The sequence below is a fragment of the Diadema antillarum genome, unplaced genomic scaffold (assembly GCF_040938485.1).
Source record: "Diadema antillarum isolate AM-2024a unplaced genomic scaffold, OU_Dant_1.0 scf00000042, whole genome shotgun sequence".
Classification (NCBI taxonomy): Eukaryota; Metazoa; Echinodermata; class Echinoidea; order Diadematoida; family Diadematidae; genus Diadema; species Diadema antillarum.
Genome location: NW_027270931.1, coordinates 822373 through 836259, shown reverse-complemented (window position 1 = coordinate 836259; position 13887 = coordinate 822373). Strand labels below are relative to the sequence as shown.

Sequence of the window (13887 nt, the reverse complement as noted above, 5' to 3'; positions counted from 1 at the left end):
CCAGTGTTCTCCCTTCTTCTGAACTCTCTAAGTCAGAGTACAAGAAAGCCGAGCACCTACTCCAAGCCTATGGTGACATTTTTAGTGCAACTCCCCATGACATAGGCCAGACTGATCTCCTTCATCACCAAATCAACACATCCACCGAAGCTCCAATACGACAGAGAGCCTACAGAACTTCCCCAGCCATGAGAGTAGAAATTCAGAAGCAAGTCGACGATCTCCTTCAAAGAGGCATCATTGAAGAAAGCTACAGCCCATGGGCTAGCCCGATCGTAATGGTGAGAAAGAAAGACAATACCTACCGATTTTGCATTGATTATCGGAAGCTTAATGCAGTGACGGTCAGGGATTCACATCCTATCCCACGGCAAGATGACACGATTGACTCTCTTTCATCATCTACATACTTCAGTGTCATGGACCTGTCAAGTGGATATTGGCAGGTTAAGCTCCACCCAGAAGACAAGGAAAAGACTGCTTTCACCACAGGCACAGGACTCTACCAATTCACGGTAATGCCATTCGGATTGGTCAATGCACCGATGACGTTCCAGCGTCTTATGGAAGTTGTCCTCCACGGCCTGCACTGGTCCAGATGCCTGGTATATCTCGACGACTGTATAGTCATGGGCAAGAACTTTGACGATCACCTCAAAAACCTCCAAGAAGTATTTCAACGCTTCAGAGATGCTGGACTTAAACTCAAACCATCAAAGTGCAGCCTGTTCAGGAAAGAGGTCACATACCTTGGCTATGTAATCACCTCCAATGGAGTTAGACCAGACCCAAACAACATTGACAAAGTCAAGTCCTGGCCCCAGCCAAGAACTCCAACACAAGTACGCTCTTTCCTTGGTCTAGCGTCATTCTACCGACGATTCATTCCAGGTTTCTCCAAGGTTGCGTCCCCCCTGACGACCCTCACACACAAAGGTCAACGGTTTGTCTGGACAGCAGAGTGTGAAACAGCCTTTCTTCACCTGAAAGAGGCACTAACCAATCCACCACTACTCGCTTACCCAGATTTTGACAAGGAGTTCATCTTATCAACTGATGCTTCCATTGACGCAGTTGGGGCAGTCCTCTCACAAATTCAGCATGGCAAGGAACGAGTTATCTCCTATTTCAGCCAGACGCTCTCCACCTCCCAGAAGAAATGGTCAACATATGATCGCGAACTGTGGGCCATCGTTTCATCAGTTCGCCATTTTCGTCACTTCCTCCGATATCAGCACTTCACAATCCAGACTGATCACAAGCCTCTCCTGGCTCTGACGAAGTTTCCCATCCAAGACGATACATCCGAGAGGAGAACTAGGTGGATAGTGGAACTCCATGTGTATACATTCAGCTTAATACACAAGAAGGGTCAATCACATGGGAACGCTGATGCACTATCTCGACGACCAGGAGACATCCAAGCCACCTCCACACCAACAAGTCAACAGCCAATTAAGTCTATCCTCGCCCAGCCCAAGTGCAGTGCAGTTGAAACCCGTTCACAAATATCAGCACCAACGCCAAGTCACCCGTTGCACAACCATCCATCAGATCTCTCAAAAGTGCAATCACCCCAGCCTTACAGTGGTGTAATCCTCAACAGTGATGTCGATGTACAACATGAGCAGCAACTAGACAATGACATCAGAACAGTCATCAAGTTTGTCAACCAAGGCAAGCGACCAAGTGAGCGACAGATTCGTCGTCACAACCCTCGAATCAGACGTTTGCTGTGGCAGTACCCCAAGCTAGTTCTTCACAATGACATCCTCTACCGAAAGAAGAAAGACAAGTTAGGCAACTACAGGCTCCAACTCCTGGTGCCAAGCTCACTTGTCCCCAGAGTACTCCAAGAATTGCACGGTGATCCATCATCCGGACATTTTGGTGCACACAGAACACTTCAGAGAGCAGAATCTATGTGCTACTGGCCATTTATGAACAAGGAAATAACTGATTTCTGCAACACATGCACTGCCTGTGAGTCGTTCCGGTTACCAAACCCGAAATACCAAGCACCACTACAGCCAATTTCGACTACACGCCCTCTAGAGATGGTCTTCGCAGATATCGCCGAGCTACCTATCACAAGACGAGGCTTTCGCTACATATTGGTTGTAACAGACCATTTCAGCAAATACGTCAATATCTACCCGATGAAAGATCAGACAGCCTCAACCATTGGCAAGCACCTGTTTGATGACTATGTGAAAGAACATGGTGTACCAGAGATTCTCCATACCGATCAAGGGAGACAATTCGAGTCGAGATTGGTTCAAGAATTATGCAACAAATTGGGCATCAAGAAATCTCGATCAACGTCATACCATCCACAAGGTGCAGGTATAGTTGAACGATGTAATCGCACCATCAAAGATCAATTGGCGAAGTACATTTCTGACCAGGGAGGAGAATGGGACACCCACATCAACCAGCTCCAGTTAGCATACAATACAAGCACCCATTCTACAACAGGTCTCACCCCCTACTTCATAATGCACGGAAGGGAAGCCCGCATTCCAGCTAGCATCACCTGCTCAGCTCCCCCTCCATCAATGGGAAGCTCCATGCTGGAATACACCGCCAACCTGACCGATAGACTCAGGAAAGCATGGGAGTTCACAAGAGAGAAAACTGAACAGCAGCAACAACAACAGAAACAGCATTATGACAAAAGAACTCGCACATCTAGGTACAACATCGGTGACCTTGTCTGGTTAGACGACCCGACCAACAGCAGAAAAAAGCTGGAACCAAACTGGAAAGGTCCTTACACGGTAATTTCCTCATCTGAAGATGGATTGAATTACACCATCGTCAACAACCAGGATGAAAAGACCAAGCGAACAGTACATCATAATCGCCTGAAAATGTATCGAGTTCGAGCATCACGTGAGACTTCACCATCCCTGTCTGCACCCCGCCCTACAGCACCACCATCGTCATCACCAGCAGATGGGCCTGGAAAAGGTTCAACGCCACACCCACCAGTAGCAGATGGGACTAAGAGGCAGATGTTTCCACCCCAGCCAGCCTCTTATGGCCCTTCGTACGTCATGTGGTCACCCCGACCACCAAACCACGTCCATCAACGACAGTCAAACCAAGACCAACAGCCACGGTCAGGTTTGTCTGTTTGGTACCAGACCTCCATCCAACCCTATGGTGCCCAGCAGCAGTCGTCAACGAAATCTGACCAACAGCCACGGTCAGATGCAGCAGCCCCACCCCGGCGGCAGTCGACGAATTCTGACCACCAGCCATGGTCAGATGCAGCAGCCCCACCCCGGCAGCACGCCACGAAGTCTGACCACCAGCCACGGTCAGATGCAGCAGCCCCATCCCGGCAGCAGTCAACCAATTCTGACCACCAGCCACGGTCAGATGCAGCAGCCCCATCCCGGCAGCAGTCAACGAATTCTGACCACCAGCCATGGTCAAATGCAGCAGCCCCACCCCGGCAGCAGTCATCGAATTCTGACCACCAGCCACGGTCAGATGCAGCAGCCCCATGCCAGCGGCAGCTGAACCAGACCAGCTGTTCCCATGGGTCATCGCCGACTGACCAGCAGCCAATATCATCAGCTGACCAACCCCATCCCCGACATCAACCCAGTCACAGGCCATCATCGATTGACCAACTCCAACTCAGACCACATTATCAACTCCGTTCGTCGTCATCTGCTGAGCAATACCAACCTGGGTCATCACGACAAATTACCCCATCGGACTCCCAAATTAGTAGCTCGCAACCTGGCAGTCATCAACAACAACAGCAACAGAGTGAACAAGTAAATGACAGTGAACAATTGCCAGAGAACAATCAAAGCAGGCAAGAAATTCACTCTAGATATGGCCGACAAATCAAATTGCCATCGAAATTGAAGGACTACAAATTGTAGAGACTGAGAAGATACCAACAAGTCTTTTAGGCCTTTGGGAAAGACACCCATGTACATAAAAAAAAAAAAAAAAAAAAAAAAAGAGAAGAGAGAAAATGTTTTGAGTTTGTGATTGTGATCATAAGCATAAAAGTATAGCAAAGTGTTATATATGTTGCTTTGGCAAAAAGGTTAAATTCATCACACCTGGTATAAATGCATCTGGGTAGTATTTTGTAGTAGTATGAAGAACATTTTTTTGAGAGAAATGTGAACGAATTATATATATTATTTTGTAGAAGACACTTACAATGTAGTTGAATGTGGGATGCAGTATTTGAAACACAGCATTATTAGGTTTTTTGGAAAAAAAAGGGAATTTTATAAGTTCATAAGTGTTCCAAAAAAAAAAATAAAAAATTGAAAGAGTAAATTTCAGCAGACAGGTCAGTTTCTTAAGTTATTTTTAATTGCATATAAATGTTAACATCAGTTAGCTTCTCATTCTTTGCAATGTTCACTTTTTCAGGAATATCAATTTCTTAGACAATTTTGTTCAAGCATTAAACAATTGTTAAAACCGTTTAGTGTAACCACTATGTTATATTGTCAACAAATTTTTTTCCCTCAATTTTGGAATTAGCTCCCTAATGATATCAGAGAATGTTCATCATCAGATCAGTTTATGTTTTTATGGAAGCTTTATTTGTTTGTTAAGTAATTGTTATTGTTTTGTAAATTGGTTAATGATGTGTTTTAGGTTGATATCATGTAATTTTGTGTTTTGTTTTTGGGTGTTCTTACACACGTATTTGCCTTTTCTCATTTCAAAAAAAGCGCTTAGAGATTTGAATGTAATTTGCGCTCTACAAAGAGGGTTTATTATTATCATTGTTATTATGTCAACAGTTTTTGTATTTATTATTTTTTTAAGTTATACGTTTTGTGTTTTGAGCTGAGTGTGTCATAACTTTTGATAATGATTATTTTGTGTATAGTTATGTTATAAGGTTTTGGCAACTTCCATCGAGTAAAGACATTTTCAGTGTAATGAAGTTGTAAACTTTATTGATGAGTAATTGTTAAAAAAAAAGAAGAAGAATCAGATAGATAGGAGGTATATAATTTCGAAAAAGGTGAATCCTGTTTGAACAAGTTTGAAGATTGTTTATGGGTTTGAGAGAATAGCAAAGGGCAAATGTTGTTAAAATGATAGATTGGTTCTATCGAGTATATAGTGTATGTGGATACAGTGTGCACATGTGATATTTAGATACACTGGAATCAGAGTGTATAATTGGGGATAAGGTAATTCATTTAAGTTAAATATTTTAAGTAGTTGTATGCTCGGATATGTGTTCATTTGTTTTGAAGAAAATTTATCATCAATATGATATGTTGTTCAAAAGTGAAAAAAAAGAGAGAAATTTGTTACAGATAGGCAAATACAGAGGTACAGAGGGTCCAGTGTACATGTCAGTATTACACTTTCTTAGTCTATTCCATAGTAGTTTGTACAAACATTTGTATTTTTTGTTTTAGTTTTAAGAGAGTACAGCAGAAGGCATTTTTTTTTAGTTTCCAGTTCACAAGAAATGGTATAAAATGTAGTTTGCCCATAGTTGAGCATTTTTTGCCTGATCAGTTACATTTGATTGATATTTGTCTTTAAAATTGAGGACAATTTTTTGAAAGGAGAATGTTTATGTGAGACAGCAAAGTCTATCTCCTTCTTTCCAGTATAAGTTTGTTATGTACATGTACCTCAGTTGGGTTAGGTTCTTAGACAGTCCCACATCTCATTAACTTGTATTCTATTTCGGTCCCACCATTCTCATTCCTTTCCCATCCATGTTATTCCTTCCCCATTCATGTTTACAGTTATCACCTCAGCTTGTTGTCACATCTGATCCTTTTGTTTATCATTCCATGTCTGCAGTTCTCACCCCAGCTTCTAGCCACAGTCATCCAGTGTGTTTTCATTGGTTGTCTTCATGAATAGGGTTCCTTCATTTTAGTTGGTCTCTTCCATTTCTGCTACTCCTATTGGTCCTCTTAGTTCATTTAAATATGTAAATATGTAAATACAGTTTATGCAGATCATGTTCATGATGTTGAGTTTTGCTGAGGGCAGGACAGCCTGAAAATAAAGCAGTGTGCTCCTCAGGACTTGAAGCGTGCAGGCCTCATGTTTACAGTCTGTGTCCCTAACCCTGTAGCTATCTTACAATAGCCTTAACATTCTGAATGCCTCTCAAAGAAAAGATATCCCAGTTTTCCCTGATTGACCTAATTGTCTTGTCTACTTTCTCTTTTATCATCTCAATCTCTCCCCCCAGTATTATAAACAACCTCCTATCTACACGGATATACTCAAGTATCTCAACATTGCCTTCACAGTTCTCTTCACGATAGAAGCCGTGCTGAAGCTTATAGCATTTGGACCAAGAGTGAGTCTCAGTGTCTTTGAAAACAGAAATCCTATTCCTATGATCACACACTTACCTGTGGTTTATACTTCTTTCTACCAGCACAGTATAGAGAGTGTAAATGTAATCGATGAATGAAGAATAGTTGCGTGAGTGTTCAGTTGCTGATATGAATTTTTCAGTATCTTTCAAGTTTGACTTTCATAAAATTTTAAGAAAGAGTACGTGATTGCATCATATGTCATATCCTTTCTCCCATGTCAAATCAGAGCAAAGAAAAAGTGGTTATTGACCTGTTGAGGACAGTTTGATTTTGCTACAACATGCATTTCCTATAGACAATTGCCCGAGTATACTCAGGACTCATCCTCAACGAGTTAAAATGTACCCGTTAATGTCTATTGCCAATTATTGATCTATTTATATATTATACAAAAAGAGAGCTTACATATATGTATTTTGTTTCCTTTTTTTTTCTCTTTGTGTCACCTTCATTGGCAGAATTACTTCAAAGAAGGGTGGAACACATTTGATTTCATCACAGTTGTAGGGAGCATAGCCGATGTCATCATATCAGAAGTTGGGGTAAGACAACACCACACAGATACAATGTATATGTACATGTATATATAATATATAACTTTACATATACATGCATATATGAATATTCCGGTCCAAGTCCGTCTCTGGACCCCTCCATTCTTTTAGCGCTCATCATCACATCAGTGCCGGTACGTGCCATGGTGTTATTGGTTCCCTTGGTTACTGGTACCTGCAATATCCCCCCACCCCACCCCCTTTCCCCATCCCACTCTCTGAACTCGTTCCACCCCAGACAGCATATCAAGGAATCTTCTACGGGTGAAAAATTCTTGATTGATGTCTAACCTCTGAAGCTGGTTGTTTTTCTCTGATTTATCTTTTTTACCTCTGTCCCTCATTTTTTTAGTCTATCTTTTTTTTTCCTTTAATGCAATGCGGTGTATACACGGAAAAATACTCACATGTTTAACTGTTACTGTACAGAGGAATGCGGTGACAACAATCGTCCTGCCAACCTCTTATAGATTGCGCATGGTGCAATAGCTGGCAGCTCTTTCATCATGTCCATTTGCTCAGAGATTGTACAAGTAATGTGTGTCTCATTTGCAGTAAGCTGTGGACACAATGACACATCAGTGCTACATTTGCACTTTTGGATCATGGCAAAATAAAACAAAAAACAGCATATTCAAAGATGAGTGCTGTTGTGTGAGTACTCTACTCTTACACTGGTACGAAAACCTCTTGTTGGAGGGATTATCTGTGTAGAAAGTTCTGACCAATGTAAGTTTGAGAAGAGCGATTCTCATTCTGCTGAAAATGTGGAAATTTGAGCAAAAAATTCCACTCAGTCGTGTCTTTTGGGTGAAGAATGATGGATGGAAGATGAAAGGAGTTGCCGGTATCTTGCACCCAACCACTGTACTCCCATGTTTGAAGTTCCTCCGTGGAATATCTGGAGATCAGCACAGTGCCGTCTGCCATGCACCTGAGCAGAGCTTCTGCAGCAAAAAAGAAAACAAATAAACAAAAAGAAGCAAAAACAAAAACCAAAAAAACTGTTTAGAGTCTTTCCATCACCATGGCAACACCATCATGTGCTCTCCCGATGTTCCCTCAGTTGTATGTTTCGTCATGATGTTCTATATCTATGTATATATATTTATATATAACATTTATGGGTTGTAGTGTACTTTGCCCCCTCCCTTCTTTCCAATTATGCTATTCCCATTTTGTGACCCCCCCCCCCCCCCCCATCCCCAATCAATATGTACAGGTTTGGAGGTATCCAAACTTGCTCTTCCAAGCAATTTGAAAAGAATGTATTAAAAAGAGATATACACCCGGCTCCCCTGTCACTATTATATATTCACCATTTATTCCAATGTCCGGCTGCTTTAGTGTACAATTTATGCATAAAGTTAGAAAGGATTTGCTTCAATAACCACATGACATATTGCATTATACACTGTGTATCAGAACGCTATTTTGGGGGCTGCTTGTGGTGTTGTATATATTATATTAAATGTTCAATTAATTCGAGTAGATACCAGGAGTGAGCAAAGTCATCCCTCTACCCATTTTGTAGTTGCAAAAAAAAAAGAAAAAAGAAAAAAAAAATATGCATGCTGTTAGGGTGGTTATGGTGTTGCAATATTTTGGTCTTTCTTGTGTGGGCAATATGCTGGTCTGTTTTCACAAGGAAGTACTTAGGTGATCCATTCCCCTGTCCTCTCAAATGTCATCCTTGATTGGAAATCTGCAAACCCCTGTGCATAAATATATAGATGAATCAATAAACAAATAAAAAAATGTGTTGAATATCAAACGCAAGCTTCCCATTACACCAGTCAGCAATTGGCTAATAGTGGAGTGGTACGTGTACGTCTCACATGCGCTCAAATACAACTTTCTGTGCGACGGAGCCATGACAGCTGGTAGAAGCAAGCCTGAACCACCCTCAAAATTCAAATTTACTGGTATCAGCTTATTGCTATGATTCCTCAAACCTTTGCCTCATCCCAAACCCCCCCCCCCCCCCCCAAAAAAAAAAAAAAAAAAAAAAAAATTAAAAAATAAATAAATAAATAAATAAATAAGAATGAATACATAAAAATAAAAAATAAAAAATAAAAAATAAAAAATAGAAATAGAAATAAATAAATAAATAAATAAATGAATAAATAAATAAATAATAGTTTGAATCCACCATGCAAATGCTTCCCATTTTTACCCTTATTTGGTGCAGCTGCAAAACAAAAATCTGCATATTACATTTGTGACCCATCATCGCAAGACCAACAAAATGTCACCAGATACAGATTTTTAGTTAAGAAAAGATTCTGAAAGAGCAGACTCTAAGCTTTAAAATGATGTATAGCTTAATAAAATAGACTCTTTTAACCTATATAAATATTGGATAGAAAGCACACACTCTGGAGAAGTGTGAACTGAGAAAAGAGGCGCTGAAGTACAGGGTCTATTCAAGTGCTTGATCTTCACCAAATCGTGCTAGCCGTGTGATGCATGGGACAAAAAAAAAAACAGGGTGTAAACCACCTCAGCAACAACAATGACAAGATTATCAGATTAGGCTGAAATTAAATGTGCTCTGTTAACACATTCTGTCCATGATTAATGCCAACTTTAAAAGCAGTTGCTTTATCCTTTCAAAAGTTGATGGACTTGAAAGTGAAGAGTGTGCAAGGGATTTCAAGAAATGAAAAGGGGCCTCTAAAACATACCTGATCTCACTACTCTACAAAAAAAAAGGGTTGTAGAAAAACTGCTGAAAATGCACTTTCCCATTCCTTTTAGAATCATGATCCCAATCTTAAGAATAAGGTAGAAGAAGGATAGCTCTTTCAGAAAATATGAAAAACTCAAGATTAGCTGGGTTGACCTATTTCACTCATTTTCAGTCCTCACACAAAATTAGTGCCTGCGACTTTTTTCATTTTGTGATGCACGGTCACATTTGGTGTTTGTTTCTGATTCTATTCACAATCACTCCTCCAGACTTTCTGCTTCTGACTAACAAAATTTACTCATCCAAGGAGTCCTACATTTCAATACCCCTCCCTGTCATTCTGTCTTCCAGGTAATGGAGAAAGCTTAAAAAGTATCCCCCTCCAACCCCCCACTCTGCATAAGAAAAATGAGATGAGGAACTCTTTACCAAAATAAAACACAATTCAAGAGAAATTAAGATCTCCAATTTTATTTGACAGCACAAACATTCACAAATGAACAGTCTCAAGCTGAGAGTGTGGCTGGATAGCCTAGTGTATAGCTTTAGTTACTGACCCAGCAATGGCAATCTTTTTCATGCCTAGAGGATGGGCAATTTCATATCCGGAAATAAGAAAAGACTTTTGAGGATTGATATTGTCCAAGACCACCTTTTGTTTTCATGTTTGATGTGTCGTAGATGGTCAGTTGTGGTGTCATATTAATGGTGCGTTGCACAGTTGCATTTTTTTTTGTTTTGGTCATGTAATGAGAGAGATGAAAGCCGTACAAAGAAGTTTTAGAAGAACAAAAAAGATGGATTTGCACACAGTCTCGACAGCTGGTGCTGTACCATGGCTTGCTATTATACACACAGTAGAGATGGATTACGTAGTTTGCTGCCCTCAGTCACTCCGCATGGGTGCGCTGTTCGTTGTGAATGTGATTGCCTGTCACTGTCTCAAAAACACATGAGCGTTGCACTTCCCGCCTCCCCACCGTCCGAGGTGTAAATTTGTACCCCTTCCGAGGTGTAAATTTGTACCCCTTCCACTGTCAACTAGCTCCTACTTAACATTACTCCATCATTACCATCTAGGAAAAAAACATCATGAAAAAAAAAATAAACACCCTCAGTATCATTGGGCAAGGGCTTTTAGTTGCTATGGCCATCAGATAGGATTTATTGATTTCATTTTGAGCAGGAAACTGTATCACCCAAACCAGTGTAGGACTAAGCAAATCTTTGTGACAACCTTTTGTCCACGCCCCATGCAAAAGTTTGTTGACCCTTGTGTGAAGTTTCCTCCGGAGAGTGTGTTTTGGTAACCTGTCCCATTTTCTAGATGTATTATTGTATCCTTTTTTTTTCTTAATTTGGCTGGTTCTGTCCCTATTACCACTGTGTGGTTCTAACCGTTTATCAGTCCCCCGAGTTATCTTGTCCCATTTCATATCTGTATTCAACAAGAAATCCGTGGTACCCTGCCCTCCCCCCTCAATTATATGGCTGCCCCTCCCGAGCGTACCAAACCCTCCCTAGAGACTGCTTGTTTATGTCTTAATTTATTTTTTTGTATTCCTTTTCTACTTTTTTTTTGTTTTTGATTTGCAGAGGGTAAGTAATGTGTATGGCTTACCTGTTCCTTTGGGACCTGCGCAAACCTGACCGAACCCCCCCCCCCCCCCCTCCATGCCCTTTCCTTTCCCCCACCCCTCTACCACTTCCCCTGCCTGTTTTATTCCCCACCCCCAGGTGCTGGCATACATGTATTGCTAACAGTTACTTTCCCACAAACACCTCCACACTGCCAATGAATATGTTTTGTTCTGTTTCTCAGTGTCAACCGTTTTTGGTGTCACAAACTCCTGCCAAAGAAAGAGAAGAAAACGGACAAACATTTGTTTTGTTGCTTGCTTCTGCTTGTGTTTGTTTTCCCCCATTGTTCTTGCAATGATTGTTGATATGATGCTAATTTTCTGTTCCGACTCAAAACAGCTAGCCAAGCACTATTGATCGATATGACTTAATCCTCTTAAGAGCTGTAAAGCAGAATTCAAAGTTCAGTTAAAAGCAGATGCACTCTGTGAACTGCCAGTCATGATAAATTTCTAGTGTCTAATACTCAGAGCCATCCATAGAATCTTCCATTTGGGAATAGACTGCCAAGCAACGGGATTAAATATCCTTGACATTATTAAGCAGAGTTTTGTCTCAGCCACACTATGACCAATCATGCACTGAGGGTCAATTATCTAATCAGTGCTCTCATTCAACACAAGTTCTATTCTTTTCACTCTTTTATTTATATTTTCTTCTTGTAGTCTTGATCCAGACTGACTGAATTGTTTTCTGTGCCTGACAAGCATGCATAAGTTGAAATAGAAAAAAATCAGAATGTTAAAACCCCTGCATATTTTATAGGCTGAATGCTAGTCTGGTATCGCTGTAAAGAATCGCGAAACCAGCCTAAATCTTAGTAGGTGTCAAAGATAACAGTGTACGGTATTCAAAAATATTCCCCAAGTATAACATGATATACTCTGTAGTTTCGAATATAAATGTTATGAACTCTGTGGAGAAGTCTTAAGGATGTTGGCATCATTGATAAGGATGTATCATTGCTTTTGGAACAAGTTGCTCCTTATTGTATATCGATCTCAGTAGAAGTACAGCAACAAACAGAAAGAAAGAAAGACTGCAGGGAGAAAATTCAATGTTTTTAAGGGGAAGCATGACCACAAAAAAAGAAAGAAAGATAATGATGAATAGGTCTGAATATAGCATGCAGCATCTAGTCTACCAACTGATATCTTGATGATTCAGCTCCATCAGAATCAGTCTCTAACTGGATGCGATGTCTGGATGCTGTCGTTACAAAGTCGCCGTTCTAGAACTTCTTCCCTCTCCTCCTTCTCTCCTGCCCGCAACGTGTCAGTCTTTTTGTTGGTTTTTTTTTTTTGCACCGTCATTCTCTTGTTACTGCCAACCATTTTTTTGTCTGTCTGTCATCCCGACTTGTCTTGTAGTGTGTCTGTCTGTCTGTCTGTACCTGTGTGATTTGCTCGTTGTTCTTGCCTTGATTTGTTCCCCTCCCCCTCCACCTCACCCTGTACAGAGTGCCGAATGCATTCACGTGCATTGTCCAGAAACTGTCCGTGTCTCAGACGTGAAAATCCATCTCTCATAGACTAAACATCACTCGGTCTTTGTATGGCTTACAGGCAGGCATTTATAAACCACAGCAACATACAACAACAACAAAAAAATCACATAGATGTTTACTGGTCTTAGGAGTTTGGGGGAAAAAAAATCAAATTTGAGTGGAATCAGATTGATCGTGTACAAAATCTGCCTATCGATTGTCTCCCCTAGTACTAGCAGTATCATTTACTGAATAGATGTCTATCAGCAATATTTGGAAGATTGCAGATGCTATTATGCACTCTGATTTATACCTAGTCTTGTTTGGGAGATTATTAATCTTGAAGAGACTACCCCTGGGGTGTATATTTTCACCCATTAGGGGCTCATACCAATTTTGATCACTTTGGGTGTGGCCGATCACATGTTTTGCATAAGAGCTTGCATGAACTGCCTCAGGCTTTTGTAACCAAGGGGAAGAAAAGGCACAGCTGCAATTGATTGAGAACATAGAATGTGAATGAAGAGAAAAATTGCATTCATACCCTTACATGGCAGCTGTTGTCACATTAGGAATAGATGTGGTTTCTTCAATACCCCTGAGGCAGACCAAATTATTCTTTTCTTTGATTACTCCACCACCAAACTCATGGCCCGATACTTAACCTGATTGACGAATCGATCCATCAGTCACGTTAGAAATAAATCAAAGGCAACTAAACATAGTTTTGGCCAATTGCATGCACCTGCACTGGCATGCTCATACCACACACCCCTTATCAGCGTTTTCATCTTATTGTCCTTAATTTTTGACTTATGCATGCGATTTATAAACAGTTGCATATGAATTGATAATGTTTTGCCACAGCTTGGACAATATATGCTATACGTGTGCCTTTCCCTGGTCATAGCACTTTAATTTTCATAGCAAGTTTCATGACACAGCAATGTGTAGGCCTACTTCTTTGACTTAACAAAACTTCATGGCTGTTGCCCAAATTAAAAGGAAAAGAAAGGACTAAACTCAGGTTCTGTTTGAGGTGATGTTCTGCTTAATAGCAGAATCATTTTTCTTTAAAAAAAAGGATTTGTCATGTTTTATTCTTAATTTGCTATTTCTGATACAGATGAATAATAAGGACTCAGTCAAGACTGG

At 40.6% G+C, this 13887-nt stretch overlaps 1 protein-coding gene across 1 annotated transcript in view; it reads left to right on the top strand.

The window, feature by feature from the left end:
* LOC139713117 (voltage-dependent calcium channel type A subunit alpha-1-like) overlaps positions 1–13887 on the top strand; it is a 303372-nt gene that overhangs the window by 205505 nt on the left and 83980 nt on the right. The window contains exons 31-32 of the mRNA XM_071624874.1: positions 6224–6334; positions 6815–6898. Of these exons, the coding sequence (XP_071480975.1) occupies positions 6224–6334; positions 6815–6898 (195 nt within the window). The remainder of the gene's footprint in view (positions 1–6223; positions 6335–6814; positions 6899–13887) is intronic.